Source organism: Callithrix jacchus, chromosome 6, assembly GCF_049354715.1.
Source record: "Callithrix jacchus isolate 240 chromosome 6, calJac240_pri, whole genome shotgun sequence".
NCBI classification, from domain to species: Eukaryota; Metazoa; Chordata; class Mammalia; order Primates; family Cebidae; genus Callithrix; species Callithrix jacchus.
In genome coordinates this window covers 64,930,542-64,946,539 of record NC_133507.1, presented here as the reverse complement: position 1 = coordinate 64,946,539, position 15,998 = coordinate 64,930,542, and the positions used below count along the sequence as shown (strand labels likewise).

The following is a 15,998-nucleotide window of genomic DNA, read 5'->3' as shown; positions in this document are numbered from 1 at the left end:
TAAGCCTTTCTTATATATTAACAAATTGAAAACATCTTACCTGTGGCTCATGTTTTAGCTAAGTCTTCAATCCAACTCAAATATATTACGGTTTAAATTAGGGATCCAAATTTATATTTTTACAAGTAGATAATTATACCAGCACAATTTTTTAAAAATTTATTCCTTTCTCTACTAGCTTATAACAACATAACTTAAGTATCTATATATGAGAGTTGCTCCAACTAATTCAAGGAAAACAGCAGCAACGTTTAGCATTTAAGATGGCCATGCCATGTATCGGGAACTATGCTAAGCATTTCACATGCTTAGACCATCCATTTTGGAGTCAGAATGCCAGGGCTCAAATGTACACTAGGGATCCCTGATAAATGGTACATCTGACAATTACTTGTCTGTTCACTGGCTAATAGAAACATATGCATCAGGTAAGGGAAATCAATATGCTGGTTGACACAAACTATATATATTTAAAAGCATCCAAAATATACAACTTGCTTTTATTAAATAGAAAAAAAATCCCAAAGAGGCAGATATTCCAGTAAAGTGAAAACAAATTTAATATCATCTTGTATGAACAAAGCTTTTAGAATAAGTGAGCAATTAAATTTTTAAAGTAGAGACAGAACACCAACAGGCTCTAGACTCCAGAAGAGGTGTAAGCCAACAAATTAGGCATTGTTTTGCTGAACAGTTTTAGCTTCAATGTAAATATATATTATTATTTAGGATATTAGCATCTGAACTATATAATGACTATTTTATCATTTTACCTGAATTAAAACCAGAATTTCTGGAACTTCTAAATAGTCTTTAAAGTTTTTTATATGGACATGAACTAACCCCAATTCCTCTCTACATATCAAATGTGAAATAACTGTCACAATATATCAACATTTTCACAGAAAGATTTTTAAGGCTTCTGGCACATAAAATGTGTAATTTCTATGTGACAATGTCATAATTATATACAGAAAATATTTAAAATTCTTGCAGAATTTAAGTTCTAAAGATTAAAAAAAAACAGAGTTCCATGTTAATAAAATATTAAAATACTATGAGCTTCCCATAAATTTGACAGTGATTTGTAATTACATAAAGAATACACAAGGCAAGTCTTTCACACTAAGTGATTCATCATTGAAAATAATCACTGAACTGAATATACTTATTTGATATCACTAGTTTTCTAAATCATTCTTTCAGCACAAAACAGGCTTTCATATAACTTATAAATATTTCCAATTGTAACACTGAGGCAGCAAATGTCAGATCTATGTTTGCCCTCGTTATATGTCACACAAATGTAAGTCTATGAATCTAATACTTTTGTCTAAGTCACCATTGAAGAGAATGTGTTGGTAAATGAAATCAATACAAAGTGATTATTTTTCATTTGTAAAAAATGAAAATCATTTACACCTCATTTTAAAGTTCTAAAGCAGCATATTCAATTCTTAAGGCAAAAAAAGATAAAAAAAAATTATAAATTTTAGTAACTTTTCTTCTGGCATTAAAAGCCACAGCATAAATTCTCATATTTTAACAGATAATATATTAGTGTACATCTCAATATACATTTGCCAAAATGTTCCGTTAGTATGAAGTTGGTCTGAAGTGGAAGTGAAGTGCAGTGCAGTGTGCCAGGGTAACATTTAACGGCCGTCCTGGGCATCAGTGGACATGGAATAATGGCTGAGTCTTGACCTTCCATTCACAGATATTGTATTTGATGGAATAGTAACCTAAGAGAAAGAAACAGACTTTGCACCCATCAATTTAAAATGGGACAGCTGTCTAATTTTCCATTTTCAACAGTTTCCACATTTTAACATCTGCTTAATTGTAAATGCTAAGTATTTATTATTCAATAAATTATACATAAGGAATAAATGTTCATTTTACCATAAAATTAAAAAGAGAGTTGTTATTTTCACAACAAATAAGTTAAATAATCCATTAACACATCTTAATCTTTACAAAATTACCAAATCAACATGAAGGACAAGAGCACAAACAGACTGGAAGCCAAGCTGTTAAAGAGCATTTTTAGTCAGATTAATTCTGTAATTCTGGTTCCCCAAAACTGCCCCGAGAATGTAGAAAAATAAAGTGAATTCCACAAAACAATGAATTTTACATGTTTTGTACTGGTGGTATAAATGAATGTGAAATTCCCCTCCCAATGACCCCCTATTTATTCAAAACAAAAAAACTAGCCCTTGGTTTTAAAAACGTTTTCATATGAAGGATTTAAAAACTCAAACCTGTGACTATTAAGTCAAATGACTGCAGACTAAAAAAGGAGTTTTTTCCCCCAGTTAAGTAAACTCCTAAGTTTCAAAATTCTATGGCAAAGTCTTCTAGTCACACACTTTAAGTGAATAAAAACACTTAAGAATTTTCTACATAGTGTGAAATTCCAGCTTTAGAAAAATGTAAAGTCATTTGGATTCTGAATAGTAAATATCTATATTTTGAAATATAAAACTTGCAATATAATGAAGATATTTTAAGACAGTTTAGATTATAATTTGACTAATTTAGATTCATAACCAAACACTATCATCTCACAAGAAGACAACTAGAGTACAAATGGCCACAGATTCTCCTATCAACAGAGTCAATTAGTTAAAAGGAAAATAAAATTGGCAAATATAATTTGGATTTGGTTTCCTTGTGCTTCCTTTCTTGCCTTTTATTAAATAAAGATTGGTCATCTAAACTAATGTATTTTCTAGACTCTGATGAACCCAGGATGGAGTAGAGTGGTTGACATTACACATCTGAAAGAAAATGGGAAGAAGAAGAGTTGCCACCAGCAGAATGGAAAACTCATCTGCAGTCTGTTTAGTATCCCTGCGGGATTTCTTTCCACGTATAGCCAACAAATGACAGATAATGACTTTTTTTGTTTTTGATAGGAAGTAGAATTTATTGTTGAGTATTAGGAGGGGGCAGTAGAGTGGAAGCCTTCATGAGTGCAGGGTCCACCACTTGTGCAAAGGGCCACAATTGGGGATGTACTTGACCCCACAGCCATTTGGGATGAGCCGCTTCTCAGCCACCATGTCTTCAAATTTGTCAGCATTGAACTTGGTGAAGCCCCTCTTCTTTGAGATGTGAATCTTCTGGCTGCCAGGGAACTTGAACTTGGCCCTGCTCAGGGCCTCCATCACATGCTCCTTGTTCTGCAGCTTAGTGCAGATGGACATGATAACTTGGCCAATGTGAACCCTGGCCACAGTGTCCTGGGGCTTTCCAAAGGCTCCTCGTATGCCTGTTTGGAGCCTACACTGGGGTAGTGCAAAGTCAGAGACATGAACATCATCTGGAAGCCCTGTCACCAAAGTCCCTTAGAGCAAACCATACAAGAAACAGGCCACATACACTATCAGGGAAGTTGCTGTTTGCAGCCACTGCACACAGAGCCCCATGAGGAAAGGAACTCACTTGGTTTAGTTGGCTGCAGAGGTAATGACTTTCATTGTGGAACTTTGGTCTCAAATGTTTCTGTGTACAGGAGAATTATTTTTGTAATTCTTGGCAAAATGACAGTCCTCATAATTATTTGTAAAGGAGAAAATTTATTTTAGGCATTTAGAAAACATACTGATGGCTCTAAATGTCTCCAAGTAAAACATGCTCATTGTAGCACCATATATAGAACCCAGTTAAATGTCCACCAATAAGGAACAAATAAGCTATGTTACATTCATAAACTCAAATACTATGTAATCTTAAAAAGAATAATATAGATATATATGTAACAATGTAAAAACACTTCAAAGAGATATTTGTTTATGAATGGATTTGCAGAGGATTCCATTTTGTAAATTAAATATGTTTATATACCACAATAGTGGTCTAGAAGCTCACAGAGCAATCTATCAAGATGGTTATTTTTGTAGAAAAATGACATCTTTATCATTTAAACCCTTGTTTATTAAACTGTTAAACACAAGAAGACATCATTAGAATGCTAGTTTATAAATTCTGAGGGCAGATACCTTACTGATTTTAATGCCAGTTTATACCTATTTTATATCAATGTTTATTTTAGTGCCTGGCACAGTATAGGGCTCATATTTTTTAAATGGAATATGGTAACTTTTTACAAACTTTCATCAAGAAAAAAAGGTATCACTTGAATATTTTTGAATGAGGAACATATTACACTTATGATACAGATAACTTAACATTTAAGAATTTACTGCTGTGAATATCTACTAGTTGATTGTCTACTCTTGAAGTTTAAAGAATTTTTAGGAATTTCACATAACTTTCTTTTTTCCATAAGGAATGTAACTATGAAAGTTTCTATAATTTACATTTACTTTAAAAATGCAGAAGCTGTCAACCTGAAATTCTTTGGTTCTTCACATTTAAACCAAGGAAATATGAATTTAAAAGAACAATTAAATAAACAAAACAAGCCAGCAAGATTCTGTGTGACTTATTCTCAGTTTTTTCCTTCCCTCCACTTTCTGTTGAATCAAACACAAATCTTACATTTGAAAAACAGTTAATACATAGTGCTAAATATCAAAATATCATTTCATTGATTTATTTTCAAAGCTTACTTTTTCAAACCTATATTCTACTTGTAACAGGGTAATAACTTGAATTTTAGTAAATCAGAGACCATCAAGTACTGAAAGCCAACACTGTTCTTATGTCAACACAGGCCAAGGGTAATGAATTAATCTGTCTTATTTTCTGTAAATAATTTGCTGACTCATATATAAACCTTAACATCACACAATTCATAACATACTGAGCTCAATTTATTAATGCTTTACATGAAGAAAAGAAAGACTAATCTCTGTGACTATAGGTGGTTGAGTAGGGGTAAGATACAAAAAAAACTCCCTTCTGAAACATGAAAAAAAATGGCACATTTATGACTACATTTACACTAGAGCAATCAACTAGATAATTATTCTAATGTAAACCAACCATTATAATGAAGGTTAATTGCTTGGGTATAAGCAGAGCCATAAGACAAGTGGGTACCTGAAGTTAAATTGAACATTTTGAGGCCAAAATATAGACAAACACAGAGCCAACTTTCTGATGAACAATCTAAACCTACTATCAAAATCACTGGAAATTTTATTTGGCAATATAATTGCTGTTCTTATAAAAGAAATGTCAGAATTTAAAAGAAACTAGAAGAAATCTTCAATACAGAACAGAAACACAGGACTTAAGCAAACAGCACAAAAAATTTAGAGCCAGCCTGTGCCCCTTTTTACTTCCTCTTGCAATTTTTTGATATAGAATATATGTATAGAAAAATTTGCTAAATGTAAATATGCAACCCAGTGAAAAACAAACCTGCATACAATGCACCACTCATGTCGAGAAAGAATACCTTCAAGTTCCCTGTTAATCTTCTTTTAAAATTTTGGTATTTTCTTCATCATAGATTTTTGCATTATTTTGGATATTTTTATTGCATTAAAATAAATAACATTTATCTGGTTACTTAGCTTTCTGATTCCTTCTTAAGTTGTGTGCATAGCTTACCTCAATAAGCCCTCACCAACCTCTTTTCTTCTCCTCTGGAGGTAGGCACTATCATAAGTTTTGTAACTATTTTCTTGCTTTTTAAAAATAACTGCCATTTACACATGCATCACTAAATAATATAAATCAGTTTTGTATGCTGTCAAACTTTACTCATATATATTTTTGTGTATTTTTTGTGCACACTGCTGCATTTTACTACATTTTGTCCACTTGATGGCTATATGACAGTCCATTATTTGAATATGCTGCCATTTATTCTACTAATTGGATATTAGGGTTATAGTTCTTTGGAGTTTTTATAAACAATATTCCATGAACATTCTTATGTGTGAGAGTCCTGGTACCCAATAAGAAAATTTTTAGGGTATGTAACTAGAAGTGAAAAATGCTAGTCATGAAGTTTGCATATTGTGAACTTTATAAGATACTACATCCATTTTTAGTGAGATGAGATGGATTATAGATGGGATTTTTATTTTAAAAAATAGAATATGGCACTGTATATACTCAGAGTTATCAATAAGCTTCCACTGAAAGAGAGAAAATTTTAGATTCAATAGAACCTAAAGTAACTAGTTTTCAACAGGAAACAATTATAGAATCATCATTTAGTGCCTGATTCTTATGGAAGAAATGAGAGTTTTCTGTGTGAAAGGACTGTCAAGTCAAGGCCCATAACATCCTATGTATATAACTGCTGGCCTGTATAATCCTGTTGGCCTGAAATGCATTTCCAACTTAATGCAGTTTTCTGCAATTAGTTCATTGAAACTGATGAATATCTTCACGGACCTAGTATAAAGGCACTGCAAGCAGTTTCTGTGTAGTAACTTGGTTCTCCCATGGGCCTGATATGCCACTGTTATCTCAGGATCAGGCTGTGAATGCACAGAAGACAGAGGCTTCATTTTATTCATTTTTGTGCTCTCAGTATCTAGTACAATACTTGTTACTTGTGTGCTTTAAAAATGCTTGCCAAATTTATTGAATTGAGAAACCAGTAGTGCTTGGTTTGAAACTCATCCTTAATTTACAAAATCAGAAAGAAAAATTTTTATAAGTGAGGATACATAATTTATTAGCATGGGCCTATATGCTCCTCTAAAAATATAAATTTGTCATGACCTATGAAAAACCAATTTCAATATTCAAAGCTATACCAAATTGCTATGCTGCTTGGCACCTAAAATCAGACTCCACAAATAATTTACAAAATTCAAACCTAACCTCCTGAATTACTCCTTCCTGTTTCCCCGCCTCCTGACAGCACCCAATATTTTGCCTGTCTCCATGTTTGCCCAGACAGGAGTGCCAAATCCTCTGGGAGGGAATGGCTGTCACTCATAGCTCCTCACAAACACACTGAGGAAGTTGGCTTAAGCAGTCAAGTTTGGCCAATGTCGATATGGTTGAAAGACCCAGGAAACCTTTCCCAACTTTTTTTTCTATCTTAGCAGCATTCCTATTCCTTTGCAGATTTAATTTCTGTTGAGTTCAGTGTTTTGCTCAGCAAGTCTCTTACTATTCTCTAAATGGATTTTAAAATGATCATCGAAGGAATTCTCAAAATGAAATGCCTCAGGAGTTAATAGAATGATAAGTACTTTCCTTGTCTTAGATGCTAAGGTGCTTTCAACCAGGACAATTAAGGCTAGAAGAGAACAGAGGTTTAGGGAGAGGACTCCCTCTGAGGAGTCTAAGTGCTGATGCCCTGTTCAAAGCTTCAGCACATCCACTTCTCAGTTGATGAAGGAAACCCAAGGAGGAAATTCACCTGAAAAGGAATCCCTGTGACATTGTTGGGTGATTTTCTTGAGAAAAAGCAGACTTCCTCTTTTGATGCTCTTCTTCTCCACAGTAAGGAGAAGCTAGGCAACTTTAGCAGGGCATTACTAAGAGTTGAATTTCTGCATTATGTCTCATCCACATTCTCTAGGTTTTCTCTGCTTTTTTTGGTTTAACCTATAAATTCTTCGCTAAGTCTCATATATGGTAGTAACTAATCATGGCAAGAGCCATGCAAACTTGTAGGGTCCTATCACTAATTTACCTTTTTTAGAACAGTGAGGTATTTTCCAAAGAATCTTTCTTGAGGTACTAACATAATCTCTTAAAATAAGAGTCCAGGGCATTCTCTATATACTTATGTAAGAATGAATAAAACTCATGTTCTGCACCTGGCCCATGTTGTGGAAAACAGACCTGATGTATTTTTGAAGTATGTGTAAGACTCTGGAACTCTTTCACCTTATACTTCAAAAGTGGCCTCTAACATAAAAGTTAACTTCTGGAACCCTATTGAGATTTACATGCTAGAAATTTTGTTTCCCTAAGTATTAGTTTGACAATGGTGACAATAAACCCACGGTCACCCATGTGATAAAGAAGACTTACCCTTTTCAATTTGGCAGCAGCCTCTCCTGAACAGATTGCAGTCAGCAAACTCTGTCTCATCTGTTCTGGGTCAGAGCTTTGCAATGGTAAAGAACTTTGTCTCATAAGAGTGAATGATGAGCGATCAGTTGGAGTTGTTATTTGAGAATTCTGTTCATTATGTGCAGAGTTATTTTCCTACAAAAATAAGTGTGAAATATTTATATGAATGCCAATAAAAGAATGGGCCATTTTTTTTGCTAAACATTTTCATCGTCAATAGCTCTTTAACAATCACCATTTGTCATACTGGTGTTTGAGACACAGCTCTGTTTCCTCACCCACTGAATTATCTCTGCTGCCAGAGCTAAGCTGAAGATGAGGGCATTATTTTCTCTTGAACTCAGGAAGCCAAAGAAGAAAAGTGGCACCTCTCTTTGCTTCATAAATACAGTGGTAGTTTTATTGTGCTTGAGTTAAATACTGCTGACATCACCAATACACAAAATTGGCTAGAAAAGCCAAATTAAGATTTTTAAAAGTTCTACAAACTAGGAAATGACCTATTTTCATAGTTTCAACATTCTAGACTGTGAAGTTACTATTTTTAAATGAATAAGACAGTCAAATAGACAATGTCATATTTGTTGAATCTAATATATCTTCTAATAAAGGAATACAAATTACTATGCTTCACTTAGTAGTTATTTTGTGTTTCTGGAAGTCACAGGGACTAAGTGCTGACCATGTTTTATTTTTGGAATGAGACTCAATATATAAAAATTAGGAACTTCCAAACTGAAGAATCAAAAATTTAATTAAGCTTCTCAGGAAGGAATATTTAGTAACTGACGTAAGTGGCATATGCTATCAAGTAATCTTAAATGTCTTTTTCAAACTGCCAAATACATAGCTTTACCAAAAAATGAGCTAAACGGGGCTCAGGCAATGACTCAAAAGCTGTATTATCTAAACCAGACTTTCATTGTTCAGGAATGGTATTCTATTCCAAGAAAAGTCACAGGCTTTGTACCCAAGTAAATAATTAATCTCTATATCATACTTCTATTCCTGATGCTATATCACAGTAATAAACATAAATGTAAAAATACATGAACAAATATTCCTTAAGATAAATATTGTTATGCAATTATGGAAAAATATTTACTTGGCAATATGGTTAACATTCTTTTCCTTTAGGAATGTTTGAAAAGTAATATTCAATACTTCTGGAACTGTCACACAAATATGAACATACTCTTTAAACACTATCAGAGTAAGAGTACACACAGTATTTATTTAAAATTGCATGAAGATTATCATAAATCATGCTGTGAATTGCATCTTCTCCTTTGACTCTATTATCTGAAGCTAGCAAAATACAACATTTAGTTGACCAAACACTAAGTCAACAACATTCCTTTTTGTAAATATTTAAGGCTAGATAGTGGCTAGATAACATTTTGGTCAACATACATATTAGAGTTCAAAGTTAATAGTGAATTAACAAAATGGAGAATTAAGAAAACTGCATACTAAGAGTCTGCTTTCAATTTATTTATATGTGAAAATGTACAACAGATGAAAGCTGGTGTTGAGTGTATATGATGGAAACTACATAGCTGAGAGATGCTTAGTTATTTTATCTAGTCTCTGATACTGTTATCCTTCCATTTCATTAAGACTATTTCTCTTGCTATTATATAGTAATGTAAAACTGGAGAATAAACCAGAGGACTTAGACAAGTTAAAAACAAATTAAGATAACACACAAAAATAGAACTAGTAAGTATATCATAGCAATGGATGAGCAAAGAAACTTTAAATCATTTGCTAATGACACTATTATATAATGATGACCTTAGAGTAGTATCTCAACAAGTCACATAAATTATAACTGTGAGTGAATATCAGATTTTATGTATTGCCACTCTCTTCACTACAATAGCTTAATTTCAGATTAATATGAGTTCGGAGTTAAGTAACACACAAACATATCAACACACTTGTTAACTCCCATTAAACCATGTTGTTAAATTTGAATACTTATATTTTAAAAGGTTACATTTACCTTATCCATCACACCAAGTTGTGGGATGTCCACGAATTTATTTACAGGATGAGTCTTCCCTTCCTCTGTGTTGGCTGGAGGTTGAACCAATGCACCAGCACTAGATGACTCAGTACGTTCTTTACTGAAAGACTGTGACCTTTTCACTACAGCGAGAGCAAATGGTGAAGGACCAGAACTTGAGTATGGTCGTGGGGCACCAAAAGTTTTCAGAGTCTTCAGATTTTGTGCGGATACCTGACTAGCAGGAATTGTCACAGGTTTCGGAGCTATGGGAGGAGGAGAGGCTTCATCAGGCTTCTGACCGATGACATCATCATCAGTTTTTTCAACAAGGGGCTGTGGAACAGAGTGAGCCGTTTTACTTAATGGAGAAACAGTTTGCTCTGGAGAAGGCAGCGTATTCTTTTCTGCCTCTTTATTTGTCAGTTCTCTTGGAGCAGGATTAGGGGCAGCATGGACGCTCTTGGCAGCTGCAGAGGTCACATAGTGACCCAATACTCTCTTCTGCATCTGCAAGAAAAAGGAACTGGGTTTGGCCTGGGGATTTGAAGCTCGAGATTTAAATTTTGATTCCAAAATATTGTTTATGTCTTCCAAATTTGGTGCGAAAGGAGCAGTGCCAGTGTCTCTTGTCATTTTGGGAGAAGGTTTCAGAGGACTAACCATGGCACTAACAGGTGAGCTCACAGAACCGTGTACCTGATGCTCTGTTCTCAGGTTTGGCTTTGGTTTAAGGTCTGGCAGTGGCCCTTTCGGGCCTTCAGAAATAGCAGAATCTTCTGTTTGGATGGCAGTTTCTTTCACATTCTCATGAGTGTGCTTTTTCCCTAAAGTATGTATGTCCTGATCATCTTTATACCCTATGGTCTCTGATTGCCAGTCTTTCAGTATTTCCAAGGATTTGGGAGGCACTACTTTATAAGTAGTCATTCCAATTTTGGGTATATACTCTCGTGTAATTTCATTTGAAGGTTTTGGCTTGGGATTGTAGTCCTGTCTATAAAGTGGATAATTCTTTAGGTAAGAAGCAGTTGAATTTTTATCAATCCTATCAATAGAAGGCAAAAGATCATCATTACTATGTGCACAAATTGGATCTTTTGTGGTAAACAGATCTTCTGAATGTATAGTTAGGGTGCCTTGGCTCCTGAATTCCTTTGAGTGATCTACAGAATCTTGTGAGCTTAAGAATGAGTGTTGAGTTGATACGTTATTTGAAGTTTGCACACTTTCTTCAACTTTGAAGTCAGACAAATTATGATCTTGGTGTTTCCAATCAAAACTGTTACAAGAAGGGGTTGTTTGAATTGCTACATCTTGCATTTTTGTCTTTTCTGCACTGGGTTGATTCAGTTTTTGATCTGGTACTAATGAAGCTGCTAGACGGTTTTCCTTGTAACTTATAGAAGTATCAGTTTCATGTGCCTGAGAGTTTGATGGTCTCTCAACTTCCATATCGATGTCGTTATTTTTGGCAACACCTCCTACGTTGATTTCTGTTTTCTTCACTTCATTTTTCATATTGTCTTCTGTGTTCTTTGGAAAGACAATTATTTCATTTTGAACTACTGAGAGAAAAAAAAGATCAAGTTAAATATATGAAAAAAGTAGAAAACTTCAAGTTTTTAATGCCTACTTTATCCAACATGAAATAGTTTAAATTCTACAGATAATTTTCAACTCACTGAGTTTATAAAGGCAGGTAGTAACATACAAAGAAAACAGTAGGGACTTTGAATTCATACGGAGTGAAGTTTGGAGCCCTTGGCTGAACTAGTGTGGCTACAACATGTTAATTAACCACTTTGAGCCTTTTTGCTCAGACATAAAAAGGTGAAAATGTTTGTTGTATTATATATGTATCATTTAGATAGCATGCTAATTAGTATATTGACCAGAATAAATACTCCAAAAACGGTAGCTGTGCTTTTTTTTAGAAGTAAAAAAATATTTCATTGTTCATAATGACAAAATAGCAACGGACAAATTCAAAAATTGTATTTTTTTCCTCGTTTTCTATTTTGACTGTCTTTTCTATAGCCCCTAGCATATTTAGTTTCATACCTAACATTAAAAAGAAAAATATCCCAGCAAATGTAGTCAGTTTTAATGAAGGCCTATAATAGAAAACATTAACTTCAAGATTTACATTAAAAACAGAATCTCAGTTGATTCTCTTGTTAATTAGGTATCCTTGCTGAAGACTGTTAGAAGACTTTGCTTTTAGTTATAACATGGGTGATTTCAATGACATGAAATCAGTCTTACTGGTTTAGATTTTTCTCTGCTGGAAATAGGCATCATTATTCTTAGAGTCAGAATCAAAATCAAAGTAAAGAAAATAACCTTCCTCTTCCTTGCACTACTTTTCCTCTTGATTCTAATTCAGACCTCTTGAAAACAAAAATCATTTACCAGTGTCTAGGTTAACAGAACAACAGCTTCCAGTCAACAACATGATGGCAAAGCACTGGCAGGAGGCATGCAGAAGGAAACACGGGCTTTGGCATCTGCACCACATTGCCTAGTACTGAATTAAGTTATTCCTGTGCTCCTCTGTTCAAATGCCCTGAAGAATCATGCCTCCTGCACGACCACTGTGCTTATCTTCAAAACCCTAATGGCCTTTTCAGATATGGCAATAATTTGCACAGCGCAGTTAAATGTGAGCCTTGGGGGTCAAATTGTGAAAGTATGTTAAGTGTTTCTCTATAGTTTTATCATTACCCATTTTTACCTATAGGGATGAGATGAAGCACACTGCCTGAAATGTAAAGAGTTACACTGTATAATTCATCTTTTAAAAAAAGAAAAAGAAAAAGACATATGCATGAAGAAAAATATCACATCAGGTAAATTTGTATACAAACAATTTTTTAAAATATCTTCACACTTTTAAACTCTGCCTGACTACATAGTTATTTAGTTAATATTCCATATTGTGTTGTAATATTCCTATATTAAACATGTAATTTTAAAATGCAACTCATTTTTATTCTTTCCAGATAAAAATGCAACTGAGTATCAGAATATGTATCATCTACCTAGCTGAATTCTTTGCTCAATGACCAATTATTATTAACTCTTTTGATTTACAAGATTAAAGACTCATGCTCTTAGGAACTATAGAAGAGGCATATTTCTGCCTCTGCTCTCAATTTACTTGGTTAATAAGCATTTTTCAATGTTTATATATGAAAATGCTATTCTGAACACTGTTAGGAGCATGGAAGCATTTAAGAAACAGTTCCTGGCAGCAGAAAATAAGTCTAAATCCATTTCCTTCTTTATTTCTAATTTTCCACTGAATATATGTATTTCCCAGTTCACACAACACATTTTCCAAAGGAAAAGTTAATCTTTGTAAACATTTATTTGAAATTAAACCCTTTTGAAACCCTAATTTATTGGTTTTAGAATGCTAAGTCTCTGTTTTTCATATTTTTGATGGGTTATACCTACTTTACCGTTGTCTAACTCTGAATTTCCTCTCAATATTTCATGATTAGTTCCAATGATTGGCAGTCCTGGAAACCCAGAATCTATCCTCATATACAACTGACAATGGTGTTAACCAAGTACTTATGAATGGCTAGATCATTTTCCAAGGATGACCAGTAGAGGGAGAAGGTATCTTTTATACTATAGCGACCCTCTACTCAAAACTGACAACTGATATTCTTTCTTCTTCCTCTCTAAGGTGTCGTTTGTAGGGAAATGGATGAATCTGGACAACATCATTCTCAGCAAACTGACACAAGAACAGAAAATGAAACACCGCATATTCTCACTCATAGGCGGGTGATGAAAAATGAGAACACATGGACACAGAGAGGGGAGTACTAAACACTGGGGTCTATTGGGGGGAAAAGGGGAGGGCCAGTGGGAGGGGGAGGTGGGGAGGGATAGCCTGGGGAGAAATGCCAAATGTGGGTGAAGGGGAGAAAGCAAACAAAACACACTGCCATGTGTGTACCTATGCAACTGTATTGCATGCTCTGCACATGTACCCCAAAACCTAAAATGCAATAAAAAATAAAAAAATAAAATAAAAAAACTGACACTGACATTGACAACCTTACAAGACGGTGATTTAGATAAGGATAGGTAAAAGGGAAAACAGAATAAAACTACTTTAAGAATAATAGACAGTATTTACTTTAAAAAAACAACTAGAGTTGACAAACGTCTTAGCCAAACAAACCATGGGCAAATCAAAATACTATGAATATATACTTGTGACTCTGGCCCTAATTTGACAACAAAAATCTTAGCAAAATGATTCAACTTGACTATTGTTTTAAAGAGAAAGAAGCGACTTTTAAATCATAATTTCTCAATAGAAATGCTATTGCCATCATAGTACATGCTGTGAAAAACTTAGGAAGAGAATGAAGAAATTATTTGCTTTTAGACATTCTCAATATATCCCACAATGGTATTGAATGTGGGAGAAAATGAATCAGAAGCATATGTATTCAAATAATATATAGATATATAATCATATTTATATATGGCATTGGGATTATCTATGTCTTATTCAAATATGAATACTATATTCCTATGTTTTCTGAATATCTTAACCTAGTTCTGTATACTAACATAAAAGATTAGACTGAGAATTCATAAGCCACTTCCTTCTTATCTCCTTAAAACACCTTTGTGCATTCCTTGAATTTTCTATTTGCATAGGATTGTTTTCTTAAATTCAATACTAAGTAATATTTTATGAGTATCTCAGCATTCTGCTTGGTGCCATGAGTAGTGCAAAATATCAAATGTAATTTCTCAGATCCAAGACTGCCTGATTTAGTTGAGGAATCATAAATATAGAACCACAAACCTTCTAATAATCAATTTTAAAAAATTAAATGATATGATTTGGATAAAAACTGGATGGATAAAATAGATGAAAAATTGTCTTCCAGGCAAAGACAGCATGAATATAGGCCTTACGATATAGAAATAAACAAATGACATCATGAGAAAATATACACTGTGTTGATTTGGGGATGGGAACTGGGAAACAGTGGTAAACAAATTATATCATTAGACGATTTGGGCCTTGAAAATCAGGCATAAAAGTTTCATTCAAGAAAGTTAGGCAGAAAAAAAAAAAGATCACAAATAGATATGCAGAGGAAACATTTTTAAGATCCAAAGTCTAAATTAGATAATCTCTGTGTTTTAACCACAAAAGTAGTACACACGGTCTTAAGAGCACACTTTGGAGCAATATTGCCTGAGTTTAAATCCTACTAGTTGTGAGATGTCAGGTGAGTTATTTAACATCTCTGTGGCACAATCATCTGTAAAATGGGACTAAAAATATTAGTACCCATAATATTCATAAATGAGGTAGGTATTAAGTGAGTTATAGGAGATTAAACGAGTTAATATATGTAAAAAGTGTTAGGTATTGTCCTTGGCACGTAACAAAGTGCTGGCTATTAATTTATATAACTCACCATTCTCTTGGTTTGGGCCCAATGACTTCAAGTTTCTTAGGCTGTCAACTACCTTCTTTTCATTGCTTGTATCATATACTACACTGTGTGGTTCTCTGGAAGATATGACACGGTATGTTATATGTTGATACTACTGAAACACACACACACACACACACACACACACATATACAATGAGAAAACAGGCAATAATTTCCAAAGACAGATGGACTGAAATAATTATCTATTTCTGCCAAGCATCAGAAATTCAACAGCAGAGGAAAAATATAACTAAGAAGAAATGCTGCTATGAAACATTTGTTTTCATATGGTGGTCCCATTAAAAAGAAAGATGTAAGAAGCTTGGTAAAATCGACACTTTTTTTTTTAAAGTTATTTGAAAAAATAACTTTTAAAAGTTATTTGCCTTTTAAAGAAAAAGGAAATTAAATGAAACATTTTAGTTTTGTATCCGGGAAGATCAACTGTATAAGTCAGAATGCGTAAGTCAGAATGTAGATTGACCTCACTGATCTTTTGTTCCCTTTGGTAATAGAAGTTTAATAAGG

At 33.8% G+C, this 15,998-nt stretch overlaps 1 protein-coding gene and 1 non-coding gene across 51 annotated transcripts in view; both read right to left on the bottom strand.

The window, feature by feature from the left end:
* Positions 1-536: 536 nt before the first annotated feature.
* Positions 537-15,998, bottom strand: part of COBLL1 (cordon-bleu WH2 repeat protein like 1) — a 164,592-nt gene continuing 149,130 nt past the window's right edge. For 20 of the 50 annotated variants that reach the window (XM_035304642.3, XM_078327480.1, XM_035304646.3 and 17 more), the window contains 4 exons: positions 15,451-15,545; positions 9,980-11,550; positions 7,930-8,106; positions 537-1,745 (listed from right to left, as the gene is read on the bottom strand). In XM_035304642.3, the coding sequence (XP_035160533.3) occupies positions 1,656-1,745; positions 7,930-8,106; positions 9,980-11,550; positions 15,451-15,545 (1,933 nt within the window). In that variant the 3' untranslated portion in view covers positions 537-1,655. Of the gene's footprint in view, positions 3,297-3,453; positions 3,514-7,929; positions 8,107-9,979; positions 11,551-15,450; positions 15,546-15,998 lie in introns of all 50 variants that reach the window. The other 30 variants (XM_035304643.3, XM_078327481.1, XM_078327491.1 and 27 more) reach the window with 4 other exon arrangements.
* On the bottom strand, positions 3,339-3,472 carry LOC118155113 (small nucleolar RNA SNORA70). The gene has a single exon (XR_004745336.3). It is a non-coding gene; the product is annotated as a small nucleolar RNA SNORA70 (small nucleolar RNA).